The sequence below is a fragment of the Stegostoma tigrinum genome, chromosome 9, assembly GCF_030684315.1.
Source record: "Stegostoma tigrinum isolate sSteTig4 chromosome 9, sSteTig4.hap1, whole genome shotgun sequence".
Taxonomy (NCBI): Eukaryota; Metazoa; Chordata; class Chondrichthyes; order Orectolobiformes; family Stegostomatidae; genus Stegostoma; species Stegostoma tigrinum.
In genome coordinates, this window is record NC_081362.1 from 21,419,927 (window position 1) to 21,446,728 (window position 26,802).

The 26,802-nt window shown below is 40.0% G+C and overlaps 1 protein-coding gene across 12 annotated transcripts in view; it reads left to right on the plus strand.

The window, feature by feature from the left end:
• Positions 1-26,802, plus strand: part of map4k3a (mitogen-activated protein kinase kinase kinase kinase 3a) — a 229,454-nt gene that overhangs the window by 121,600 nt on the left and 81,052 nt on the right. For 8 of the 12 annotated variants that reach the window (XM_048536080.2, XM_048536081.2, XM_059648405.1 and 5 more), the window contains exons 10-14: positions 340-402; positions 487-568; positions 653-763; positions 11,944-12,021; positions 18,212-18,290. In XM_048536080.2, the coding sequence (XP_048392037.1) occupies positions 340-402; positions 487-568; positions 653-763; positions 11,944-12,021; positions 18,212-18,290 (413 nt within the window). The remainder of the gene's footprint in view (positions 1-339; positions 403-486; positions 569-652; positions 764-11,943; positions 12,022-18,211; positions 18,291-26,802) is intronic. The other 4 variants (XM_048536083.2, XM_048536084.2, XM_048536086.2 and 1 more) reach the window with 1 other exon arrangement.

The window sequence follows — 26,802 nt, forward strand, 5'->3', positions numbered from 1 at the left end:
TCAGTTTTTATTTTATAACATTTTGAATTCCGCAATGGCAGATGTTGGAGACTGAATTCAATAAAAATCTGGAATTAACTGTCTAATGACCATGAGTACATTGTCAATTGTCAGAAAAACCTGGTTCATTAATGTCCTTTAGGGAAGGAAGCTACCATCCTTGCCTGATCTGGCTTGCAGACCAACAGTAAATGTGGTTGTCTCTTAACTGCCCTCTGGGCAATTAAGGATGGGCAATGAATGCTGGCCCTACCCTGTGACACCCTCATCTTGTGAATGAATATATAATATGTACAAAAAATAATTTACATGGCTGACTGATTTCTTTTTCCTTTATAGGGCTTTGTTTTTGATGACAAAGAGCAACTTCCAGCCTCCGAAGTTGAAGGACAAGATAAAATGGTATCAATTATTTAGACATTTATTTGACTATTTTAGATCTGTCCAGCTTCTCAGTTGATTCATTATAGATTGTTACTCTTTCAGGTCAACTAATTTTCATCAGTTTGTAAAATTGGCGCTCACTAAAAATCCTAAAAAAAGACCTACTGCTGAAAAGTTATTGCAGGCAAGTATAGTACATTTTATGATTTTATTTTTTTGTGAGCGCTAACATTTAAATAATTCTCTTATACTTTTAATTTTCTTTTAGCACCCATTTGTGGCACAGTCTTTGAATCGTACACTCGCTATAGAATTGCTTGATAAGTTGAACAACCCAGATCATTCCAGTTATCATGATGTTGATGATGATGATCCTGAGGTAAAATATATTTTGTTTCCATATTTGAGTTTCTGCTTTGTGTTCTCTTTATCGAAGTTGTCTTTGTATCTAAGTAGCTTTGGGATTAATTTAATAGAACTATTAACCTAGAATAAAACAATGGGAAAACAAAAAACCATCAGTTTAAATACAGTGCAGTTGCTCTAATTTGGAATGTTTGTTTAATGGTAAATGCTGTTTTTCATGAATGCCTGAAATGTGTGTTTAGATTCCATGTAAGAACGTGCATCCACTTTTATAAAGAAAAGGAATATCCCAATTTAAAAGCATGGGTATCGCAAATGAAAATATTCCAACTTGTATGCTGTCAGTTGTCAAGTGTCAATTGTTAATCTAGAGTTCAATCTAAAATCAAACTAGAACATAGAACAATACAGCGGAAGACAAGTTCTTTCAACCCACCATGTATTTGCGAGTTTCTAATCTGTGTGATTTCTTTTGAAAGTGGGAAACCATCACAGCAATGATATTAGAGGATGCGTAGTCATATTAAGTTTTGAAGTTTTTTCTCCCCCGCTGTCGGCTTCCTGTGTTGCGATTACATAACTTAGAATGAGTGTTCTAAAATAACTTGTGCACAGTCCATTTGAAACAGCTAAGTTAATGGTGCGATAGTGCCTTTTTTCTTCCAATACTTAGCCTTTGTTCTTTTGATCATTTAGGTCATTTAACCATGCTGAACACCTTTTGACGTACAGCACAAAAATTGAACTACATGTGCTTTAATATTTTAAGCATTTCTTCAAATTTATGTGGGTGCAATGAGGATTATATTTATAAATTGGCAATGATTATGAAACATATATGACTGAAGTATTATTGGAATGCTCAACTAGACTGTTGTTGCTAAGGTGGTGTGCTGGCAATTGGTACAAAGAAATAAAAGAGCGAGGAAATAAATAATTTAAAATATGACAATTTATTACTGTCTTTGGGGAAAAAAATTGCCTTATGTTTATTTGGAATAAGTGTATGATGTTGTCTGTACAAATATGAGAATGCATAAATCTACACATTATGAAAGGTGATTGATTAAAGCACACAAACTAGTATCAGAAATTGAAACTAGTGTTTTGTATTCACTTGCTAACTGAGACTGGGTGTTTAAAACCACCATCAAGGATAGGTGGAACATGTAAAGCTTGAAACAGGATCTCCATTGGCAATCTGTTCAAAGGCAAAAGACAGCAAAGACTTATTGTTTTGTTTGAACACTGATTACTTCACTGGTGGCGAGGGTAAAGTTCCCATGGTCCCAAAGGGTCATAGAGCTTTCTCACCAGAGCGAGCTGAAATGTGGTGCTTTAACCTGAGAATTAACATTCCTAAGGTAAGAGGAGCGACTGAAAAGGAGACTGTGATGAATCACAGAATTGTTGTCATGCATAAAGAAGCCTTTGGTCCACTGTCAATACAGAGTGCAGCTGGAGGAACACAGGTCAGGCAGCATCAGAGGAGTAGGAGAGTTGACGTTTTGGGCCTAGACACTTCAACAAGACTGGCGACGGGGAAGGAAACTGAGAAATAAATAGAGGCGACAGGGATGTGCCTGGTGGAAGGTAGATGTGATATGCACGAGGAAAGTAAAATTCTTAAGATGAAAGTTCCAGGTCTCGCAGACGGGTTAAGTTGTATGTCTCAATTCTTTTGATTTAGAAATGATGACATTGTTGATTGTAGAATGACGGACGTTCTTCAGTTTGGTCGTTGTCTTGTGTTTAAAATTCTTTCTGAAGACTTTTGGTTTGTCTGTCTTTTCAGTCACACAGAAGGGAGAGCAGTAATTTCTGCTTGTTGGCTCTGGATGGTTCCAGTTGTGTTGCTCCCAGCAGTCTCTAACAAACTGTCACTGCATCAGTCAGGATTGTTATCTGGCATCTTTTCCTTAACCCAAACACCTGGTCCTGCTCTGACTCAACACTGTAACAATCTCACTGTTCCAATTGTGGTGTTGTCTTGAACAGCTTTAATGTGCTCCACTTGATTTTTCAAACTTGCAAAACTCTCCTGATATTTCAGTTATGTACCAATGTCTGGCCTTCATTGCAGTTTACAGTCCAGAAAGGAAAAATATGTTGTCACGGAGCTAGTAGGAACTGCCGATGCTGCTTGGCACGCTGTGTTCGTCCAGCTTCACAGTGTGTTATCCAGGAAAAATACGTTGTTCCTTTACAGTCTGAATGGCAGCATAAATCTGATATGTACACTGACAGCACTCATGTCTACCTCGCCACCACCTCTCTCAACTCCCTTTACTGTTGATAGTTTACCAGGCATAGCTATCATCCGATTCTGGATGAGCAGAAATTTCTTCTGATTCAATTTTTTTTTCATTGAATCCGTACTGTGTGGAAATGGGCCCTTGGGCCCAGCAAGTCCACACCAACACTCAGCATCCTACCCAGATCCATTTCCCCTATAACTCACCTAATCGACACATCCCTGAAATGGGAAGACTGAAGTGGTGGTTAAGTGGTTAACATTGCTGCCCCTCAGCTGCAGGGACCAGGTTTGAGCCTTGGGCTGTCTGTATGGAATTTGCACGTTCTCTCTGTGTCTGGATGGGTTTCCGCCAAGTGCTGTGGTTTCCTCCCACGGACAAAGATTTGAAGGTTGTGGAGTTACGGGGATAGCGTAGATGCTTTTCAGAGGATTAGTGCAGACTTGATAGGCCAAATGGCCTCTATCTACACTGTAGGGACTTTATGATTCTATAAAGCCATTATATTTGGATCCCACTTCAAACTCTGTTGACCAGCAACCCACACCACCCCTTTTGTTGCCAACTGTCTGAAGTTTAGTCAGTCTATTTGGTGTTGTAATTAAACCAGAGATGAAATTTTAACTTTATTCATACTGTCACAAAAAGCATCTCAGCAACGTTGTTTGACTTCACGCACTCCGGGCTGTCCTGCTGCTGAATTGTCCCTTTTTTATTTGTGTACTCAAATTTTCTAAAGCTCTCTTGGCTAATTTCTTGCATTCTACCCTCCATGAACTTAGTTATCCAAAACCGTGTTGCCCACATCTTAACTTGTAGCAAGTTCTGTTCCCCATCACCTCTGTGTTCGATGATCTAATTAGCTTCTAATTAAGCAACATGTTGATCTTAAAACACTCAACCTTTTCCAAATTTCTGTGTGGTCTTGCCCCCGTCAATTTCAAATCCCCTCCTACACTGCAGTTCTCTTAAGATAACTGCGTTGCCTCTGCCCTCTTGTGCGTTCCCAATTGTTAACGTTCTGCAATTTGTAGCCATGCCTTTCCACCCTACACCTCTTTTTACCTCTACCTCTGTTTCCTCCTGTTAAGATACTGCTTGAAACTTGTGCTTTGGTTTCCTGACCTAATGTTGCCTTTAATGCCTAGATGCCATATATTGTTTTATAATGCTCCTAAAGGTGGCCTACACATACCAGTTGCAGATAGTCAGCTATCTGTTTTGCTTTTTGTTCCCTGATTGTATGCTGTGGACTTGATCCTATCACACTGTACCCGATTGAAGGTATTGTCCTTGTCTGCTCTTTGCCATTTCCTCAGTGAGGTTGGCCAAGCAAGATTTTTCCTTTTGAAACTCATGTTAATTATTCATTGTAGTTTTTACAGTTTAATTTGGGAAACCTGGTGAGCATGGATGAGTTGGATTGAAGGTCTGTTTCCATGCTGTACGACTCTTATGCTTTCCTGCCTTTTTTCCCCCCCTCTTCAGTAGAATTTCCATTATTTCTCTTATTGGTATTGAGTGTTCTGTAGATCCTTGCTTTAGCTTAAGTTGCCAAGATTGAGGGCTTGACTCCATTAAAGTTTATTATCTATATTTGTGATTTTAATAAGATGATTTGGTTGCCCATTTGTAGGTTGCATCTACTAAGTTTAGAATTTCCTGAAGAATGTGGCTTCCTTCTGCCCTAGTTAGCGAAGGAAAGAGTTTCCAGTGATGATCAGTCATTCTTGAAGTCGAAGTCAATACAGTGTGGAGCTGGAGGAAAACAACAGTTCAGGCAGAATCAGAGGAGAATGAAAGTCGATGTGTTGGGTTTACGCCCTTCATCACCCTTCGGCAACATCAGCGTCTGCCGCTCCTGGCGCCTGCAATCCAACCAAAGAGATATTTCCCTCCCCGCCCCTATCTGCCTTTCGTAGGGAATGCTCACTCTGCAACTCCCTCATCCGCTCCACATTCCCCACTAACCCCACCACACCTGGGAGATGCTACACCTCCCCTTTCACCTCCGTTCAAGGCCGCAGATAATCTTTCCAAATATGACAGGGATTCACCTGTACACCCTCCAACCTGTTTTTGTTGCTCCCGCTGTGCTCTCCTCTACATCGGTGAGACCAAACGCAGACTTGATGACCGATTCGTGAAGCATTTCCCTCTATACGCTATAGTCAACAAAACCTTCCAGTTGCCAACCGTTTTAACTCCCCCTCGAGGAGAGGCCATGTTGGACCTTGTACTGGGTAATGAGTCTGGCCAGGTGACTGACATTTGAGTGGGAGAGCATTTTGGAAACAGTGAACACAGCTCCTAAGTTATAAGATAGCAATGAAAAAGAATAAGTCAAGTCCTTGTGGCAAGGTACTATGTTGGGGGAGGGCAAATTGCATCAGTATTAGGCAGGACTACAGTGTGTTAATTAGGAGGAGCTGTTATCAGGCAAGTCCATATTTGAACTGAAGAATTATTTAAAGACCTGCTGATGGGAGTTCAGGACTTGCATGTTCCAGTAAGGAGGAAGGGCAAGGATGGCAAGGTAAGGGATCCCTGGACAATCGGGGAGGTTATAAATTTAGTCAGAAGGGAAAAGAAAGCATACACAAGGTTTGGGGAGCTAAAATCAGACCGGCCCCATGAATGTAAAGAAAGCAAGAAAGAACTCGAGCAGGAAATTAGGAGAGCAAGCAGGAGCCATGAAATGATCTTAGCAAATGGGGTTTAAGAGAATCCCAAGGCATTCTATACGTTATAAATAAGAGGATAACTAGGACCACACATGGATTAAGGAGGGGACTTTTGCTCGGAGGCAGATGATGTGGGTGAGATCCTAAATAAGTGCTTTGCATCAGTATTCACCAGCAGAAGGATATAGGGATAATGAGGTTTGTGTGGAGCTGGTAATATGCTAGGGCATTTTGAAAAAGAAGTGGTGTTGGGTCTCTTGAAGAGCATTGAGGCGGATAAGGCCCCAGGGCCTAATGATGTCCATCTCACATTATTGAGAGGGGCAAGAGAGGAGATTGCTGGTGCCTTGACCAAGATCTTTGTATCTTCATTAGCTACTGAACAGGTCCTGGAGGACTGGCGAATAGGTAATGTTGTTCCTCTGTTCAACATGGATAATAGGGATAATCCAGGAAACTGGTGAGTCTCACATTGGTGGTTGGGAAGCCATTGGAGAGAATTCTTAGGGATAGGATTTATACACGTTTTGAAAATCATGGCCAATTAGAGACCGTAAACATGGCTTTGTACAGGGCAGGTCATGTCTCACTAACTTGATTGTCACCTCCTCAAAAAATTCAGAGATGATTACGAGTAGTGGATGTTATCTACATGGATTTTAGTAAGGTTTATCACAAGGTCCCTGAGGGTAGATTCATCCAGAAGGTTAAGATGCATAGGATCCATGGTGACTTGGTGTTTGGATTCAGAATTAGCTTGCCCATAGAATGTAGAGGGCAGTGGTGGAAAGGTGCTTTTTCTGGATGGAGGTCTGTGACTAGTGGATCTGTACTAGAACGTGTGCTGTTTGTGATATATAGAAATGACTTGGATGAAAATGTAGGTCGGTGGGTTAGTGAGTTTGCAGATGGTACAAAGATCGGTGGAGTTGTGGATAGTGTAGAAGGTTTTCAAAGGATGCAGCAGAACATAAATCAGTTGCAGATATGGGCAGAGAAATGGCAGATGGAGTTTATTCCAGGTAAGTGTGAGGTGCTGCACTTTGGGCGATGAAATGTTGGCAGGTCCCTGAACAGTGTTGATGCCCAGAGGGATCTTGAGGTTTAAGTCCATAGCTCCTGAAAGTGACCACTCCAGTAAATAAGGTGGTAGATGCATGACATGCTTGCCATTATTGGTCAGAAAATTGAGTACAAGAGTCAGGATGTCATGTGGCAGCTTTATAAAACTTTGGTTAGGCCAAGTATTACATTCAGTTCTGGTCACCACATAACGGAAAGGATGTCAGAGGCTTTGGAGAGGGTGCAGAAGAGATTTATCAGGCTGCTGCCTAGATGAGGGTATGAGCTATAAAGAGAAGCTAGAAAAACTTGGATTGTTTTCTCTGAAGTGTTGGAAGCTGAGGGGAGACTTGATAGAAGTCTATAAAATTATGAGATACATAGATAGGGTTGATGGTTGGAATCTTTTTCCCAGAGTTGAAAAGTCTAAAACTAGGAGGCATGCATTTAAGTTGAGAGGGGAGAGGTTCAAAGGAAATGTGAGGGGCAGTTTGTTTGTATACAAAGAGTGGTAGGAGTCTGGAACACGCTGCTGGGGTGGTGCTGGAGGCAAATACGATTGGGATGTTTAAGAGATTTTTAGATAAGCACGTGAACGTGCAAGGAATGGAGGGATATGGACCAAGGGCAGATAGAAGGGATTAGTTTAATTTAGCGTCATGTTTGACACAACATCATGGGCTGAAGGGCCCCTTACTCTGGTGTGCAGCTCTATGTTCTATGATAGACCATTTGGCACCTCAAGCCTGTGACACCATTCAGTAAAATCAGAGCTGATCTGATTCTAGTCTTGCCTCCTTTCATGCCTGCCACCATAACTCAATTCTCTTATTAAGCAAAATTATCTAACTGAGCTTTGAATATATTCAGTCGTCCACCACCTCCATTCTATGTGGAGGAGAATTCCAGTCGTCCTGAAAGAAGAAATATCTCCTTACCTCAGTTAAAACTACGTAACCTCTTATTTTTGAACTGTTACCTAGGTCTATACTTTTCCAAATGAGAGGAAACATTCTTTGAGCATCTACTCTTCAAGCCTCCTCAAATCTGATTTGTTTAAATAAGATGACCCTTCATTCTTCTGAACTCCAGTGACTATAGGCCCAACCTGCTTAACCTTCCCTCAAACCAACGACTTCACCTTAGGAATCAGCTTTCTGATTCTTCTTTGAATAATTTCTTGATAAGCCCATAACACCATAAGACATAGGAGTGGAAGTAGGACCATTCGGCCCTTTGAGTCCACTCTACCATTTAATCATGGCTGGTGGGCATTTCAACTCCACTTCCCTGCACTCTCCCCGTAGCCCATAATTCCTTGTGAGATCAAGAATTTCTCAATTTCTGCATTGAAGACATTTAATGTCCCGGCCTCCACTGCGCTCCGTGGCAACGAATTCCACAGGCCCACCACACTCTGGCTGAAGAAGTGTCTCCTCATTTCCGTTTTAAATTTACCCGCTCAAATTCCAAGGCTGTGCCCACGGTTCCTAGTCTCCCCACCTAACGGAAACAGCTTCCCAGCATGCACCCTTTCTAAGCCATGCACTATCTTGTAAGTTTCTATTAGATCTCCCCTCAACCTTCTAAACTCTAATGAATACAATCCCAGGATCCTCAGCAGTTCATTGTACATTAAACCTACCATTCCAGGGATCATCCGTGTTAATCTCTGCTGGATCTCGCAAGGAATTAAGGGCTATGGGGAGAGTGTGGGTAAGTGGAGTTGAAATGCCCACCAGCCATGATTAAATTGCGGTGTGGACTTGATGGGCCGAATGGCCTTCCTTCCACTCCTATGTCTTATGGTCTTGAACTACTTCTGATATGCAAGTTTTATCTCCCTTTAAGTAAGGGGGCGAAAATGGCATTTAATACTTTTGGTATTGTCTCACTAATGCCCTGTACAGTTGTAATAATGCTCCACTACTTTTAGGATCCATCTCACTTGCAATAGTGGACAACATTTTATTTGCCACCTTAATTATTTGCTGTAGCTGTGTATTAACTTTGATTCATTTTTGAGGACGCCTAAATCATTCTGTAGTGTCTCATTTCTGAAAATCTGCCAAAGTGTTTACCTCACAAGATGGTCAGCTTCAACTTTCCCACTTTATATGCCATCGACAAAATTTTTGTCTACTCACTTAACAGATCGCTTCGCGGATTCTGCATTCTCATCCACTGTTTTATGCTCATGCTGTGTTGCTGGCACACTCTCTCATGCTTCCCATTGGTCTTGGTTCTGTTCTTGCTCTCATTGCTGCTGCCTCTTAAGCTTCTTGTTAGTTTCATTCTGTACTCTCACACACTGCTTTGCCACCACTCTAATGCTCCCTACCAGTATCTCTGTCTTGGCTGTTGCTGCTACCATCGTGGTCTTATAGTTCCCATTGATTTTGCTTATTTTTGGGTGTTCCTGCTGCATCCTCTTTTATACTTCCTGCTGGTGTCTCACTGCTAATTGTATTCATCTATTTTGGATAATTAACCAAAAACCTTTGATTTTACTAAGCAGTTTAAATATAATGAGTATTCTGATGCTGCAGTACACAAACCTCCTCTTGCTGAATTGGAACAAGTTCCATTGCCACCTTCTTCATATAAGTAAATTCAGTCAAAACAGTAGAAGTTAGGAAAACAATTGCTTGATCGAAACTGCGTTCGTTTTTGTAATTCAACCCACAGATGAATGTTGGAAGAATCCAGTTACACCCCCTCTTTTTTTTCTGTTACTGTCAAAAAAATTCTGATCTAATACAGGAAGAACTCTAAATTGCTAACATGAGAATGTGTTGATTTGTAACACATTTGAAGCCTAGTGACACACATTCTGAATGTTTAATATTTTGTCAAAATTAAATTGGCATGAGTAGAAACTTGATGTTCTGAGTGGCATCTAGGATGTTGAAATTTACAGTCAAAATGTATGAAAACGTATTTAATAAAATGTTCCCTTGTGGTCCTGTTGTGTTTGTCAACTTGCATTTGCCATTTTGAGTTTCTTTAATTCCCGCCTTTGTTGCGTGATCTATACATTAAGTTCTATAATCTATACATTAAGTTCTATATCAAGTTGACATTAACTCTTGCCTTCACATCAAGTTTCATTCAATTATTAATACATGCCTTTGAATCAGAAAGGATTGAGCATATAACATTGGCTGCTGCATCTGTAATATACTGAAGGAATGGTGAGTTCTTTTGAAGGAATTATGATTGCCACCCCCCTCCCCAAAAAAATGCACATGTACATACCCAAAGTGGATTTAAAAGACCTAATAACACGGAGAATTTTGGTGTCCTTACCTATATTCCTTCCGTAACCACTGCTTCCATAACTTGTAATCTATCTTTTTTATATATGGGGCACGTGAGCTAATTGGTTACGAGGTTTAGTGACAAAACAATGAAATACTTCAAAAGGAGTTCAGTGTGGTTTTGTCAAGTTAGACCCCCATTATGCTAGCTGTTTTGCATGATGGGTAGCCTTGCATATCTCAGGAACTCTTGTTTACAATGTGCTGCATAACTTGATTCCTTCAGAACAATTAGAACAAAAGTAGATGCTTGATGTATTTTAGTAAGTCAATTTAAGACTAAAGGCACTGAAGTGGGAAGCATGCCAACATGACCGGTGTGAATGAGTTGGGGAAAGAGAATCTAAATGGACTGTAGTGCAGGAGCTTAATAATTTTACAAAAATTATCAATGCAGTTTACTGTAGCCATTATTCTTTGCGGAATAAAACCATGCAAAATCCCTTTAGCTTTTTCCATTTTTCCAGTCTTGCTGCTCAGACGTTTTATTTGCGATTTGTATTCTTTAAATTTCAACTGTATAGATAAACTTTCCTCCTGTGGATTTGTGGTAGTGCATGATGAAGCCACTAACGCCAACATAGAATGCTAATATTTGGACTCAGAATATGATTTAATTATGCAAGATGATTCTGCTAATATCAGCATCATTTCCTTGCTCAGGTTGAAACTGGTGATATTGACAGATTTCCTTAAAGCTGGAACACCCCCAAATCCTTAACGTGAATTGCTTCACAAAAAAAAGAAACTCCCCTCCCTTCTGATTCTTTTGCCTGGGGTTTGCCTAGAACCTTATACATTTATCATCAAAATCAGGCAGCAACAAGATTGATTTTTCACAAGTAAATGATTCATAAATTGGCCAATACTTCCAAAGAATCAAGACTATTTTGATTATACATTGAGCGCCTTGCATCTTTATATTAAGTGATGATCTTAAAATTAAGATAGATCAGCTTGTTGTTTCCTTATTTTTGCCCTAGTAAATGCACAGCAAATCTAATCCTGTATATTCCAGTAAATTTGGAATTCATTGTGCTTTGTTTATGGAAAAGTCCTCTACAACTAATATTTCAGAGCAGGCTTCAATGTGTCTGAAATAGTTGGGAGACTTCTTTCTTAAAAGTTAAATTTTGTTTTCGGCTTTTGTCTTGTGCTCATTATTTGATCCATTGGGTTCATGGAAAACCTTGCTGATCTAGTAACATCTAATTTTTTTGGAACTAGGATAAAAGGTTACACCTAGAATTTGCTGCTTCAATCTAGTTTGAGCTAATCATGTGATGACAAGGTTCAAAATTCATAAATTGAGGTTTTTAACTGCAACCTCTTTTGGACTGGAAAAGGGAAAATCTGGCAGCCTCCTCTGCAGATTTCCGTTTAAAAAAACCTTAAAGCCCAGTTTTAACCTAATATGTCTTTGAGAATAAGGCAGATTTGACTGTCTTGATTTTAAATTTTTGTACTTCATAATTAGGTGTTTTACAGGGCCCTTCTACCAAATCACATTTCACCAAAAATTGCATTGTAAGTTTCTAAGATGAAATTTTATGTGGTATATTTCTTGTGTACGGAGATGTATCTAAAATTTGTCTGTGTTTTAGGCCATTTATTTAACTGTTTATACATCTATGGAAATACAAGTCTTGTCACAAAATGCCGTATATTTGTCTGATTCATGCATGATGTTGGTGTTCAGTTATGTTATATATGTAGTTAATGTTTTAGAAATCATGAATGTGAAATCTACTATTTAAATTGTGAATTTAGATAGCATCCACTCATTTGTTTTTGACGTACTCCATTTTATCCATAGATGAATTCACATCCTCTTATTGTGGTTTTCTTTTTTTTTTCTGTTCCCCAACTCAGCTTAAGTTTTTAGGGATCTTTTCTCCTGCTTCTCCTCCTCTTGCACGCCGAGTCTCACGTTTTGCTGCTCATTCGAAGGTACTTTGATATCCAGCAAAGCATCCCATTAACCTTGGCTGTACATTTGCTTATTTGGCTAATACTGTAGCTGGCCTCTTAATGCAGATATACAGTTGTTTTAAAACGCAAAATCATCCTTCTAATCCATTCATTCAGGAGTTCTTTCTGTCGCTTACAATGGACAAATAGTTATGACCATGCTTTTAACTAGCTCTGTTGCAGCAAAAAATTTTTTTTATCACCTGCAAAAGCTTGGTACTCACCGCACTACCATCCATTTGCTTCATTTAGAAAAAGGTGAAAAAGTACACGCACAATCTCAACTAATTAAAACTTAAAATAATCCTAATCAGCAAAATCATTATCTAAAGCTTAAAGTCTCACTAGGACTACATAGTATGTTTATATTAAAGTTTGTAACCATAATAATCCATTGCATACAGATGAAATGTGATCGGTATGTCGGCTTTCAAATATTGCTAAGATTTTATTACTGTGCTTAGATTAGAATGTATGTGTAATGAGTTTGACATACTGATGTATTTAAGCAATGATCAGCATTATTAATTAGGTAGATATTTATCCAGTATTGACTTTGGAGTCTAAACACTTGTGTTTAGACTCCAAAGTCAATACTGGATAAATAGTGGGTCCGTCTCAAAACAAACACTTAATTTTAGGGGTGGGAGCAAATGTTTAATTCGAATATGGTGTCATCTACCTAAAAATACGTAGCCTTGAACAACTATTTATCAAACTCATTAAAGGTGTGGAGCAAAGTAGGAGAGTAGATTTATAGTTTCTTTAAATCATAATTAATATTCTTTGGGAAGGCTGTAATTGTTCTGAACAAAGTAATAGCCGTCTTTTGTAACTTAAAGAAATGCGTATTCAGGAATCTGCTTATTGTTATAGTCAGACAGGAAAAAATGTTCATAATTTTGTTGGTTTAACTATAATGATTTTAAGTTTGCAATGAATGAGTTGCGATATGAGTGTCATTGGCACTTATGGTATTTGATTTTCTTAAAAGTTGATCATAAATGAGACCCACTGTAAACATTTGAATAAAATTTTTAAAAAATGCTGTTTTAGAAATACTAAATATTTATCAGCTGTTTCAAAATCACCACACAATATGTTGTTCATCAATCTCAACTAATTCCACGTAAACGCCATGGGATTTAGCAGGATGACATCATTTTATGATCATGACCAGCTGGAATTTGGTGCACTTGATACGTTGCCAAGTATTGGTGTACAACGTATTGGTTTTGTTTGGACCTACCTCTTTTCTCTTTCCTGAAAATACAAATCACTACAGTGCTGCAGCTAAAGGTATAGCCGTGTTGCAACTGGGACTTGATGAAGTTGACATATCTCTGCAAGCAGTGGTCAGTGAATTGTGACATCAAGACATGAACCTGCACATCATCAGTTGACATACTTGGATTTTAGTATTGCTTGTAGTGCCAGGCTGTATTTCCTCAAGGAATACTCCAAAAGGCAACAAATACCATTTAATATTGATGTCAACGGCATTTCTTTGTTCAAAACTCCTTGTAGTTGCACTATTTATCCATTTGCATGAGTCAACTAAAACTAAAGGATTCAATTGTGGTAGCTTTCTATTTCTTCATCTGGCTGCAGAATAAACTTCTGGCACTGTTCTTTTCATTTCTAAGTCTTTACCATTGTTTACTGGTCTAAATTCTACATTATTGGGACCAGTTTTAGATATTTATTCCAAATGGATGGATTTATGAGAACAAGAAGCTGATCAAGATGGACGGTGCAGAAGAGAATAATTTTTCCAGTAACAGCACTTGCATGCTTTTGGTGGTGTTGGGAGCATATAAATATGGTTTCAATCCATTGAGAGACCAGTTTTAACCTATTGAAGTTAAATTCCATCAGCTGGCGTCACATCAGTAGCCTGCGCCTGGATTACTAGCTCAGTGATACTATTACTGGGCCGCCATCACTTCCCAGTTCTTTTTTTTTTAAAAGGGATTACAGGTTGAGAATTCTTTATCAAGATTTTAGAGCCCATTACTAAGGATGAGATTGTGGACTACTTGGAAGTACATGGTGAAATGGGGCGAAGTCAGTATGGCTTCATCAAGGGATGAAGGTCATGCTTTACAAATCTATTAGCGTTCTTTGAGGAGGTAACAAAGAATGTTACCACCCTTTGGCTGAAGAAATTTCTCTCATCTCAGCTCTAAAGGGCCAATCTTTCACTGAGGCTGTGTCCTCTTGTATTCTAGGTCTCTCCTACTAATAGAAACATCTTCTCCATGTCAGTTCTTTCCAGGTCTGTCAGTATTCTGTAAGCTTCAAAGCAGATCCCCAGTTATCCTTCTAAATTTGGACAAAGGAGAGACAGTGTAAATGATCTGTTTTAATGCTTAATATTCCAAATGCGCTCTGATCAGATTCACATTTTCACCCTCTTGAAATGAATGTTAACATTGCATTTGCGTTCCTAACTGTCAAATGAATCTGCACGCAAACCTTCAGCATTCTGAACTATATTCTGCAGAAGAACTTAGACAGCCTAGGCGACTGGGCAAAGAAAAGACAGGTGGAATACAGTGTTGTGGTGTGAGGTTATACATTTTCGTGGGAAGAATGGAGGTGTGGACTATTTTCTGAATTGTGAAAGGCTTTGAAAATCTGAAAACTTAGCAACAATGCCCTTGGTTTCTTCATCCAGATTATTTATGTATAACGTGAATAGGTGTGGTCCCTATACTGACCCCTGCAGAACTCCACTATTTATTGGCTACCATCCTTAAAAAGAAGACATCTTTTTCCCCATCCTCTGCCTTCTGTCAGTCAGCCAATCCTCTATTCATGCCAGCACCTTGCCCCTAATACCATGGGCTCTTATCTTATTTCGCAGCCTCCTATGTGGCACGTGGAAATCAAAACAGATCATGTACACTGTCCCTCCTCTGTCCAAATTTAGAAGGATAACTGGGGATCTCCTTTGAAGTTTACAGAATATTGACAGTCCTGGATAGAATGGACGTGGAGAAGATGTTTCTGCTAGTAGGAGAAAATGTACGAGGACGCAGCCTCAGTGAAAGGCTGCCCCTTTAGAGCTGCGATGAGAGAAATTTCTTCAGCCAAAGGATGGTTCATCTGTGGAACTCATTGGTGCAGAAGCCTGTAGAGGCTAAAACATTGGTTGTATTTAAGACATCAGTAGGCTCTTGATTAGTGAGGAGTACAAGGGATATGGGGGAGAAGTAAATCAACTAAGATTGAATGGCAGAGCAAACTCAATGGGCTGAATGGCCTAATTCTGCCTATGTGGGCCCTTGGCTGCTGGGGGGGTGGGTTAGGCTTAGTCCAAATGCAATTAAAAGCCAAGGTCTGGTCCCCCCCGCCCTTCCCCGGGCTGTACCATCAACATATGGTACAATTAAGTTTGTGAAAAAGCCATGCAACATTTAATCATTCAGATAACTTAACACTCATTTAATAATGTCAGAGTAAGTTGTACAAGATTGCTGCAAGCTCAAGCATTTGGACTAAAATCCCTGCGAAATTTCTTACTAAAAGTGATAAAGTTGGGTTGTCTGGCACCCTGCTCAAGAGTCTTTGTGAAATGGAACATTCTAAATTTGCTTGTTTTTAAAAATTGTGCCACATAGATTTTAAAAATGAGTTCTCAAGTTTTCCATCAAAACAATTACCCTTCTGTAAAAGCTTTGAGCAAATTGTTGTGGTATATCATGAACATTGCCATTTCTGGAATAGTTTTATCCTCAGTAATGTTACGGTCAGCTAGGAATGAATTGAATGCGTAACGTAATTTGGTAACTGGTATCGAGAGCTTTGTATGTATCAGTTCGTAATTGGTGAATGTCAAAGAGGGCAAAGTTCAAACATTTGTGTAATGAAGTAATTCATAATTTAGATCCTTGAAAGTGTCAGTCATTTTTTGACTCTGTCGATTTGCACATATACAGTATTATTAAGCTCAAACAACAACAAACTTGCACCTTGTTGGCAGCTCAGAGCTGATGCTTTTTTTTTGTACCTTAGCATTTGATGGCACTGCTGAGTAAATAGTTGCTTTTATCTTGGAGACCTGGAATTTTTTTCTTTCACGATGTAGTTTAGGATCTATGATTGCTCCACATGTCAAAATTCAAGTTTCTGTCTCAGTGTGAGGTTTTTAGTTTGAAGCTTCCTTCTCCCAATATCGGCAAAGTCTGAAGACCCATGACTCCAGGTTATCGTCAAACAGGTTTATTTGAAATCACAAGCTTTCAGAGCTTTCTGATACTCTTCAAATATGGAAGCACTAGATTGTTCAGGATTAATGCATATGGACAAATTCAGTCTTAATCTCCTTGAAAAATGTATAGAATATTTATTAATTTTAATGTGCTGATAAAAATTAATGTTTGTTTTACTGTGACTTGATTTTGAATATATACTGGCAAAGTTTTCAACTTGCATTTTGAGAGACCCGTTCTATGACTCGGCAGTTTTTCAACGTTTTTATTGCGTGAGACATTGCTGACCCTTTGAAAACCTGGTTAACACAAATAACTTAGTTATTTCCAATTACTGATTTGAGTGTGACTGACATCACTAAGCATAATCACAATAATGTATCGGAGCTACTAATTGTTATCTAAATGAAATCTGTTGTTGTGTATGGTGTAATCCCTGAATCACTTCAATCCAGTTTGAATTGTAATTATATGTTATGATTAGAGCACAGAAATAGCTAAAAGGCTAACTTCCAGTTTTAAGTCCTTGCCAGTAAATAACTATTATATTTTGACAGCTGGACTGTAATAAAAGGGTAAGGGCGCAATCAGATTTGTCAGCTGCCATTCTTTTTGTCTTGATGACTTATTTTCTCATCAGTCGTCATCCTACTTATTCCAGTGACACTTATTCATTGTTGACATGTGGCTCTGTTGCGCTAGTTGTCACACCTTAGTCAAGTCCCCATTGATTTTCTGTAAGCAACGTAAATGAGGATCACAAAGATTACTTGACTCTGGAAGGTGAGACAGCCAAGCCCAGTCTTGTCATCCAGTATCTTGTGTACTTTCTCAGCATATCCTCTAACTTTTATCACTGGATGACAAAGGTGATGAGCCATGGTCTATTGAAGCCAATTGCAGATCTTCCCATCAGTGGCCAAAATTTGTCAACTCTGCACATGCTGGATGTGAACCTAACTGGTCCTCTCTGCCTTAACTATTTGAACTATGGGAGAACTTGATTCTTTTTATTCTTTTCATCTTGGCCTTTTCTTAAATTAGAAAGCGTCCTTGGATACTTTTGGCAAATTGTTCGTAACCTTATGGTGTTGTTTATAGAAAGTGAATTTGGGACTTGCTTCAGCATGATGAAATCAAGCTAGATGTTAGATTTTTCTGCCTTTTCTATGTGTTTCAGCTGATTGTTAACCTAGTTATAGTGTATTGCTAGATAGCGTCATATTTCAACCTGTTTTTATGACTAAATTAACTCATGGCATCCATCAACTAGGAATTTTTAAATGTGAAAGTTGATTAAAGGCACCAAGTATCAATAGGGGTTAGTGTTAATCTGTGAGAAATGCTAGTTTAAACCACCTGTTCCTTTGTGTGTGTGAGTGAGAGAGAGTCTCAAGTGGTTACTGTATATTGTATTCAAAAAGGTTAAGGAATGTGGTAAAATAAGCTGTATGTTAATTATTTCTTTACATGTGCAATTATTTTGCATAATAGTAAGTGTATCATGTAAATAGCATGACCAAGAGATTGGAAGAGATATTCCTTGCATGCTTGTTTTTCTTCAATAACATGTGTTTTACAGGAAAACAGCTCAATAAAAAGACATACTAACCAGACTTAAATCATTATCTCTTTGAACCTTTTGTGTAATAAGCAGAAAAGTGTAAATTATCCTAGGCAACCAATCTTTAGCCATGTGGTAATAGTTTTAGATAACAAAATGTGGAGCTGGATGAACATAGCAGGCCAAGCAGCATTTCAGGAGCACAAAAGCTGATGTTTCGGGCCTAGACCCTTCATCAGAGGTGGCCCGAAACGTCAGCATTTGTGCTGCTGAGATGCTGCTTGGCCTGCTGTGTTCATCCAGCTCCACACTTTGTTATCTTGGATTCTCCAGCATCTGCAGTTCCCATTCTCACTGGTAATAGTTTTAACTGTTTTCTTCACTTCAGCCACCAATATCAGTTCCTCATCGAATTCAGTCCACTAGCCGGAATGTGAGAGAAGAAAGAACACGATCTGAGATTAACTGTAAGTTTCAAATATGCAATTGGAATATTGTAATAATAAATGGAAATGATCAATAACTCAACACCTTTTGGAAAGTGTTTCAGATTTGCTATTAGTTTATTAATCTCAAGCTTTGAAACTACTTGATTTGTCCTTTTCCTTCCTTTTGTTTGTTCTTTTTTTTTATTCATTCATAAGATGTGGACATCACTGGCTTGTCAGTGTTTGTTGCCTGTCCCTAACTGTCGTCGTTCTGTTCGTCCTGATTACATAAAAGACTGAATAATATTGGATGTAATTTTTGCTGTAAAAATAACTTCACTGTTGATGTGTAAATTGGACTGTCATTTTTGATAGCTACATTTATGCAATTGGAAGTGCAAGTCAGCAATTGTTGTCTGCATTGCCTTGTCTCTTCAGAACAATGCTATGCAGCTATTCTGGAATGATTTCAACTCGCTGTACTTGCCAGATGTATAGCTACTAATTCCCCAGGTAAACTAGAGCTTGTCCATTCCCAAGCAAGAAAACTATACTGTAGAAGTTTTCCTTACTAGAAATTAACTTCACTGCTGCAAAAAATGATCTTCTTTTCTGTGTGGAGTCTGATTTCTTGAGGTACAATTTATAGGAGATGTCTAAACAAGATTTTAAAATAAAATTGCTACTTTGTCATTGAGTCATACAGCACGGAAACACACCCTTCGGTCCAACAAGTCCATGCCAAACATAATCCCCAACTACACTAGTCTCACCTGTCTGCTCCTGGCCCATAACCGTCCAGACTTTTCCTATTCATGTACTTATTCCAAATGTCTTTTAAATGTTGAAATTGTACCCACGTATGCCACTTCCTCAGGAAATTCATTCACAGGCGAACCGCACCCCCTGCGTTTTTAAAAAAAAGCAAAAATTGTCCCTTGTGTCTTTTTTTAAATCTCTCGCCTCTCACCATAAAAATATGCCACTGGTCTTGAAATCTCCTATCCTAGTTAAAAGACGATGAACATTAACTCTGTCTATACCTCTCACTATTTTGTGAACTTCTATCAGATCACCTGTCAGCCCCCTCCCAGTCCCAGCCTATTTATCCTTTCTTTATAGCTCAAACCTTCCATACATGGCAACATCCTGGTAAATTTCTTCTGAGTCCTCTCCAATGTAATGATATTGTTCCTATAACTGGGCGGCCAAAACTGGACACTGTATTCCAGAAGAGGTCTCACTGATGTTCAGTACAACCTCAACATGACTTCCCAACTCCCATGCTTAAAGAACTGATCAGTGAAGGCAAGCGTGCCAAAAGCCTTTCTAACCACCCTGTGTATATGTGATGCAAACTTCAAAGAATTATGTACCTGCTCCTGCAGGTCACTCTGGTCTACAACACTACCCAAGGCCCTACCACTAATAGTAAAAGCCCTATTCTTGTTTGTTGTACCAAAATGCACTACGTCGCATTTATCCAGGAAGAACTCCATCTGCCATTTTTCAACCCATTGACCCATTTGATTCAGATCTCTTTGTAATCTTAGTAGACAGTGAAGACAGTTTTCTGTGATACAAATATCTTTGCCAGGGCCCTGCAAATTCCTCCTGAGGCTCCCACAAAGTCTTAGGAGACATTTCATCAAGTCCCAAGGAATTAACTGCCTTAATACATTTTAAGACTTTCAGCACCACCTCTTCGTAATGTAGTCTTGCTTCAAGACATCACTATTTATTTCCACAAGTTCCCTGCCATCCATGCCTTTCTTGAACGTAAATACTGTTGAGATGGGCCCTTATCTTGCTCAACAGCCTTCTGTGCAGCACCCTGTCAAAGGCCGCCTTGAAGTCCAGGTAGCTAACATCCATTGGCTCTCCTTGGTCAACCCTGCTCGTTAGTTCCTCAAAGAATTTAGCAGATTTGTCAGGCATGACCTCTCTTTGATGAAACCATGCTGGCTTTGCCCTGTTTTACCATACACTTCCAAATATTCACAAATCTCATCCTTTATAGTAGACTCTCAAATCTTGCCCACGACTGAAGTTAATCGGCCTATAATTTTCCATTTCTTCCCGCCTTCCCATTTTAAAAGAGGGGTGTCACGGTAGAAATTTTCCAGACCTCTGGGACCCTCCCTGACTCAAAAGATTCCTGGAAGATCACCACTAACGCTTCCACTATTTCCTTTAGAACTCTGGGGTGTAGTCCATCTGGTCCAGGTGATTTATCCACCTTCAGGCCAATCAGTTTTACTACCACCTTTTCTTTGGTGATGGACACCATACGCAGCTCTGCCCCCGACTCTTGAATTTTTGGGAGATTACTCGTATCTTCCACTGTGAAGACTGACATGAAGTAATTATTCAGTTCCTCAGCTGTTTCTTTGTTCCTCACTACTATCTCTCCGCCATCATTTTCCAGTGGTCCAGTGTCCACTTTTGCCTCTCTTGCCTCTCTTTTGCCCTTTAGATATCTAAAGAAACTCTTACAGTCTTCATTTGTTTGACTGGATAGCTTACCCTCATTTAATCTTCTCCTCCTTATTTCTTTTTATGTTGCCCTCTGTTGGTCTTTGTAAGCTTCCCAGTCCTCTGGTTTCTCACTGCCCGCCGCCACATTATGTGCTTTCTCTTTGCTTGTATACTGTCCCTGACTTACTTACTTAGTCAGCCATGGTTGCCTCATCCTCCCTGTACCATGCTTCTTTTTCCTAGGGATGAATTTTTGCTGCATCTCCTGAATTACTCCCAGAAACTCCTGCCATTGCTATTCTACTGTCTTTCCTGCTAGGCTTCTCTTCCAATCACTTCTGCCCACCTCCTCCCTCATAGCACTGTAGTCATCTTTATTCAGCTTTAATACTGTTATCTCTGATTCTGTCTTCCTCCTGTCAAATTTCAATGTAAATTCTATCATCTTATGATCACTGCCTCTTAAGAGTTCTTTTATTTTAAGCTCCCTTATCAAGTCTGCCTCACTGCACAACACTAAATCCAGTATTGCCTGTTCCCTTGTGGGCTCCACCACAATCTGCTCCAAAAAGCCATCTTGCAGACATTCGGCAAACTCCTTTTTCTTGCAACCCGTTACCAACGTGATTTTCCCAGTCCACCTGGATACTGAAATCTCCCACGATCACTGTGACTTTGCCTTTCTTACACACCTTTTCTGTCTCCTGGTGTATCTTACGTGCCAGCTCCTGACCACTGCTTAGAGGCCTGTACATAGGCTTGTGCTTGTTTGTATGGGTGGCACAGTGGCTCAGTGGTTAGCACTGCAGCCCCACAGCGCCTGGAACCCGGGTTCGATTCCAGCCTCGGGTGACTGTCTGTGTGGAGTTTGCACATTCTCCCCGTGTCTGCGTGGGTTTCCTCCGGGTGCTCCGGTTTCCTCCCACAGTGTAAAGATGTGCAGGCTAGCTTGATCGGCCATGCTAAATTGTCCGTAATGTTCAGGGGTGTGTGGGTTATAGGGGGATGGGTCTGGGTGGGATTCTTCAAGAGGCGGTGTGGACTTGTTGGGCCTAAGGGCTTGTTTCCAGATAATCTAAGCTAATCTACATAACTTCAACTATGGTTTTTTTTACCTTATGCGGTTCCTCAATTCTACCCACACAGATTCTACACCATCTGACCCTGCTTTGTTTCTTCCTATTCATTTAATTGCATTTCTCACTAAATAAGACAACCCCACCCCTTGGCCCACCTGCCTATCTTTTTGACAGGATGTATATCCTTGGATATTGAGTTCCCAATCCTGATCCCCTTGCAGCCTTGTCTCAGCGATGCCTACCATGTCATACCTGCCAGTTTAGATCTATGCCACAAGCTCATTTACCTTATTCCTTATATTGCGTGCATTCAGATATAACACCTTCAGTTCCGTATTAACCCTCCCTCTTCTCATTTTTGTTCATTTTCCAGTGTTTGATTGCTAGCCCTTTCCAAACACACTATTCTATTTGTGTCTGTGCTGGAGACTTTAATAACCCTCCTGAGTTCTACTTCCCTGTCATTTCTTTCATATTTTTCCACGTAGTTGAGTCCACCACTACAGACCTTAACCTGCTACTTTGTTTCCCACTGGAGCAAGTTTCGCCATTTCCTCTCCTCCTCCTCCTCCTCCTTTCTCTCTCCTCTCTCTCTCTCTCTCTCTCTCTCTCTCTCTCTCTCTCTCTCTCTCTCTCTCTCTCCCCCCCCCCCCCCCCCCCCCCCCACTTTCTAGTTTAAGGTCGATTGACCAGCCTATTTACCCTTTTTCACTAGAACATTTGGTCCCAGCTTGATTCAGGTGGAGACTACCCCAGCTATCCCTCCTATCCCAATACTAATGCCAGTGCCCCATGGAAAGGAAGCCCTCTTTCCCACAACACTCTCTTAGCCATGTGTTTACTTCCCTTATTCTCCTGGCCCTATTGCCAGTTAGCACGTGGCTCGGGCAGTAATCCAGAGATTATAACCCTTGAGGACCTGCTCTTTAATTTTGCTCTTGGCTCCTGATAATCTCTGAACAGGCCCCCTTTCCCAGTCTTGCCTATGTTGTTTGTTCCGGCATGGACCACAACAACTGGATCCTCCCCTTGCTGCTCCAATATCCTTTCAAGCCGGTCAGAGATATCCCTTACCCTGGCACCGGGCAGGCAACACAGCATGCGGGACTCTCAATCCTGCTGCCGCAATGTGGATGAACAAAACAATACTTGAAATACCTTAAGATAAACTCTCAGATTTAGTCTTCTGACCGCGTTAGTTAAAAACCAAATAAGGTGAGCATACTTCAAATCCAAATCATAAGCAATTGAGATTCGGAAAGTAATCCTGAGAACTAGATTTCTTCTTGAAATTAATAATAGGTGTTGGCCCCTTTGTTTAAATCTCACATACAATTCTAGGCATTCAAGACTTGGTTCCCTCTTCGCTTAGCCTTACCCATTCTACTGATTTATTCCACAGTCAATTTTCTCTCCATTTTTTTCAATATAAATGTCATTTTTTAAAAAAAGAGTGCAAAGGTACATCAAGCCTTGCAACAGAGTCCTGCATCAAAAAAATTGTGCTGTCTTCATAATATTGTTTTCTCCCTTTCAACTAAATGATTCTGTACATCACAACAAATCTCTAGTTCACTAAGGCACAAGTACATCTAAGATTTGAAAACCATTCCTGTATCCCGAAGATGGCAGAGGAGATTTTGTTTGTAGCAAGTGAACAGAAGTTGCATACAATCAGTACTGTGTTTCTCAGGAGAAGTCTGCTATGTATTTAGGGAGCACATCTGTTCATTTAAATTATTCTTCTTTGAAGTATGACAGAATTTTGTTTTTGTCAGTTTTTGATATTTGATACATTGGTATTCAAGGAAAATTTAAAGTACGTCAATATCCTGAAGTGTTGCTTATGCTGTTAGGAAGATGTCTCCTGTTTGGGCACGAAATACTGGGCATGTAAAAGCAGGAGAAATATGGTACACAAGCTTCTGACTTGCATGTATATGAAACACATGATTACTGGCCTCAGTTTAGTTCACGTGCATCTCACATCCTAATTGTGTTTTCATGAGCCACCAATAACATTGATCCTAAAAAGGACTGGAGATTATTAGTGTTATTTGCCCTTTGTCAAATTTGGAACACTTTTCAGTTAAGTAATATTCACCTGGTAAATAACACATCTGTATTAATCATTGTATGAATAATGGAATGGTAATGAATAAAGACTGACAAAACATCAATATTAAACTCGGACAAAACAGATTACATGGCAGATGCATCCTTTCTGCACTATTCTCATTTCAAATAATTGTATTGAAAACGCTTAGTTAAAACAGAGTCATAAGACAGTTAAAAAGTACAGTGGCAAATTGCAACTAAACAGTGCAGCAAGATGTATGGCTTCAATTGGGGTAAGAGATAACAAGATGTAGAGCTGGAGGAACACAGCAGGCCAAGCAGCATCAGAGGTGCAGGAAAGCTGACGTTTCGGCCCAGACCCCACTCCAGAAAATGCAGAAGGGTCTAGGCCCGAAACATCAGCATTCCTGCACCTCTGATGCTGCTTGGCCTGTTGTGTTCCTCCAGCTCTACATCTTGTTATCTCAGATTCTCCAGCATCTGCAGTTCCTACTATCTCTGGCTTCAGATAATTTTTGTTCTGGGTTAAACAACAGTTAGATGAAAATGCAAAAGAAATTAAGGTATCTTTCACTGAAAAAAATAGATGGGAACAAAATTTTACAAGGAATATTGTCAGTGATTACAAACAATGAAGTCAGGGGTAATACATACTAATTTTACTTACATCAATGCCTCCATGGATAATAAAAAACATAGATTGCCTCTACTGGATAGAGCCATAGAGGTTTACAGGTATTTTGGCCCAACTTGTCAATGACACCCAGTTTTCACAATTAATCCAGTCTTATTTTCCTGCATATGGTGCATTTCCCTCCATATCTATCTCATCCATGTGCTTATCTAAATGTTCCTTAAATGACAAAATTGTACTTGCCTTCACCACTACTTCTGGCAGCCCATTCCTGATACTCATCCTGCTCTGAAAAACGGGCCCCTCTAGACCCTTTTGTATTTCTCCTTTCTCACCTTAAACCTTTGCCCCCTGGTTTTAGACTCCCCTAACATGGGGAAAAGGTGTTGGCTATCCACCATCTCTATAACTCTCAGCCTCTTACACTCCAGAGGGAAAAGTCCCGCCCTATCGGCTTCCTTATAACTCAAACCTTCAAATTCATGAGACTTGATTTCCCAGGCACACAGACATGCTGACTCTGCCACATGAGTCTTTGCATCTCCAAATGTCTGCCTCTCAAAATCCTCTCGAACAACTTACCCACCACTGGCATTAGACTCATTGGTCTGTAATTTCCAGGTATTTCCCTGCAGCTTTTCTGAAATAAAGGCACAACATTAGCCACCCTCCAATCTTCGCGTACTTTACCAATGGATATCATTAGAGTTAGTATTAGAGGCAAGGTGCTAGCATGAATAGAAGATTGGCTGTCTGACAGAAAGCAGAGTTTGGGCATAAAAGGGTCTTTCTCAGGATGGCAGCCGGTGACAAGTGGTGTTCCGCTAGGGTCCGAGCTGGGACCACAACTTTTCATTTTATATGTTAATGATCTAGGTGAAGGAACTGTGGGCATTCTGGCTATGTTTGCTGCTATGTTTCCAGACGATACAAAGTTAGGTGGGGGGTGAGGTAGTAATTGAAGAGGTGGGGAGGCTGCAGAAGGATCTGGACAGGTTCGGGGAGTGGGCAAAGAAGTGGCAGATGGAGTACAACGTGGGGAAGTGAGAGGTCACTTTGGTAAGCGGAATAAAAGCATGGACTATTTTCTAAATGGGGAGAAAATTCAGAAGTCTGAAGTGCAAAGAGACTTGGGAGTTCTAGTCCAGGATTCTCTCAAGGTAAACTTGTAGGTTGAATCAGTAGCCAGGAAGGCAAATGTGACTTGGCATTTATTTTGAGGGGACTTGAATATAAAAGCAGGGATGTGCTCCTGAGGCTTGCTTAGGCTCTGATCAGGCCACATTTGGAGTATTGCGTGCAGTTTTCGGCCCCAGATCTCAGGAAGGACGTACTGGCCCTGGAGCGGATTCAGAGGATGTTCACGAGAATGGTTCCAGGAATGGAAGGCTTAACACGAGGAATGTTTGAGGGCCCTGGGACTATAATCATCGGAGTTTAGAAAGATGAGTGGGGGGGGGGGGGGGGGGGGGGGGATCTAATTGAAACTTATAGAATACTGAATGGCCTGGACAAAGTGAATGTTGAGAAGGTGCTTCCATTGGTAGGAGAGTCTAGGACCCCGAGTATACAGCCTTAAAGGGGAGACCTTTTAGAACGGAGATAAGAAGAAACTTCTTCAGCCAGAGAGCGATGAATCTATGGAATTCACTGCCACAGAAGGCTGCAGAGGCCAGGCCATTAAGTACATTTAAGACTGAGATAGATAGGTTCTTGGTGATCAAGGGTTATGGGGAGAAAGTGGGAGAATGGGGTTGAGGAACTTATCAGCCATGATTGAATTGCCTAATTTCTGCTCCTATGCCTTATGGTCTTAAGGTCTAACAAAAAAATAGTCTTTTCCCCCCGGTCAGTTTGTTTTTGGTATCAAAATTATCGGAAAGTTCAGTATTGGGTTGTGAGCAAACTAGGATGTAGATTAAATCCCTGATCCCATTATTTGTAGAATTCAGAAAGACAAATTAGATTCCATTTCTTTTATGTAATAGAATCCTGGGCTAGTTTACAAAGTTGAATATAAGGTATTGACAGGGAGCAACTAGCATTCTTTTTGTCTTAACTCGACAGTTTAACTTGTATTCAGTAGTCAGAATATTCTGTCTTGTTCTTTAGTTCTGTTCACTTCTATGTGAAGCATGTACCAGAAAATTAAATTAGCCACAGATATGGCTATTTAAGTTTTGTTCAACTGCTACATATTTAGGCATCCCCTCAGTTCCATTTCTTGACTTTATTCACCTGGTGTCATTCTCCTTGCTGAAATTTTTGTTTTAGTTTGGTT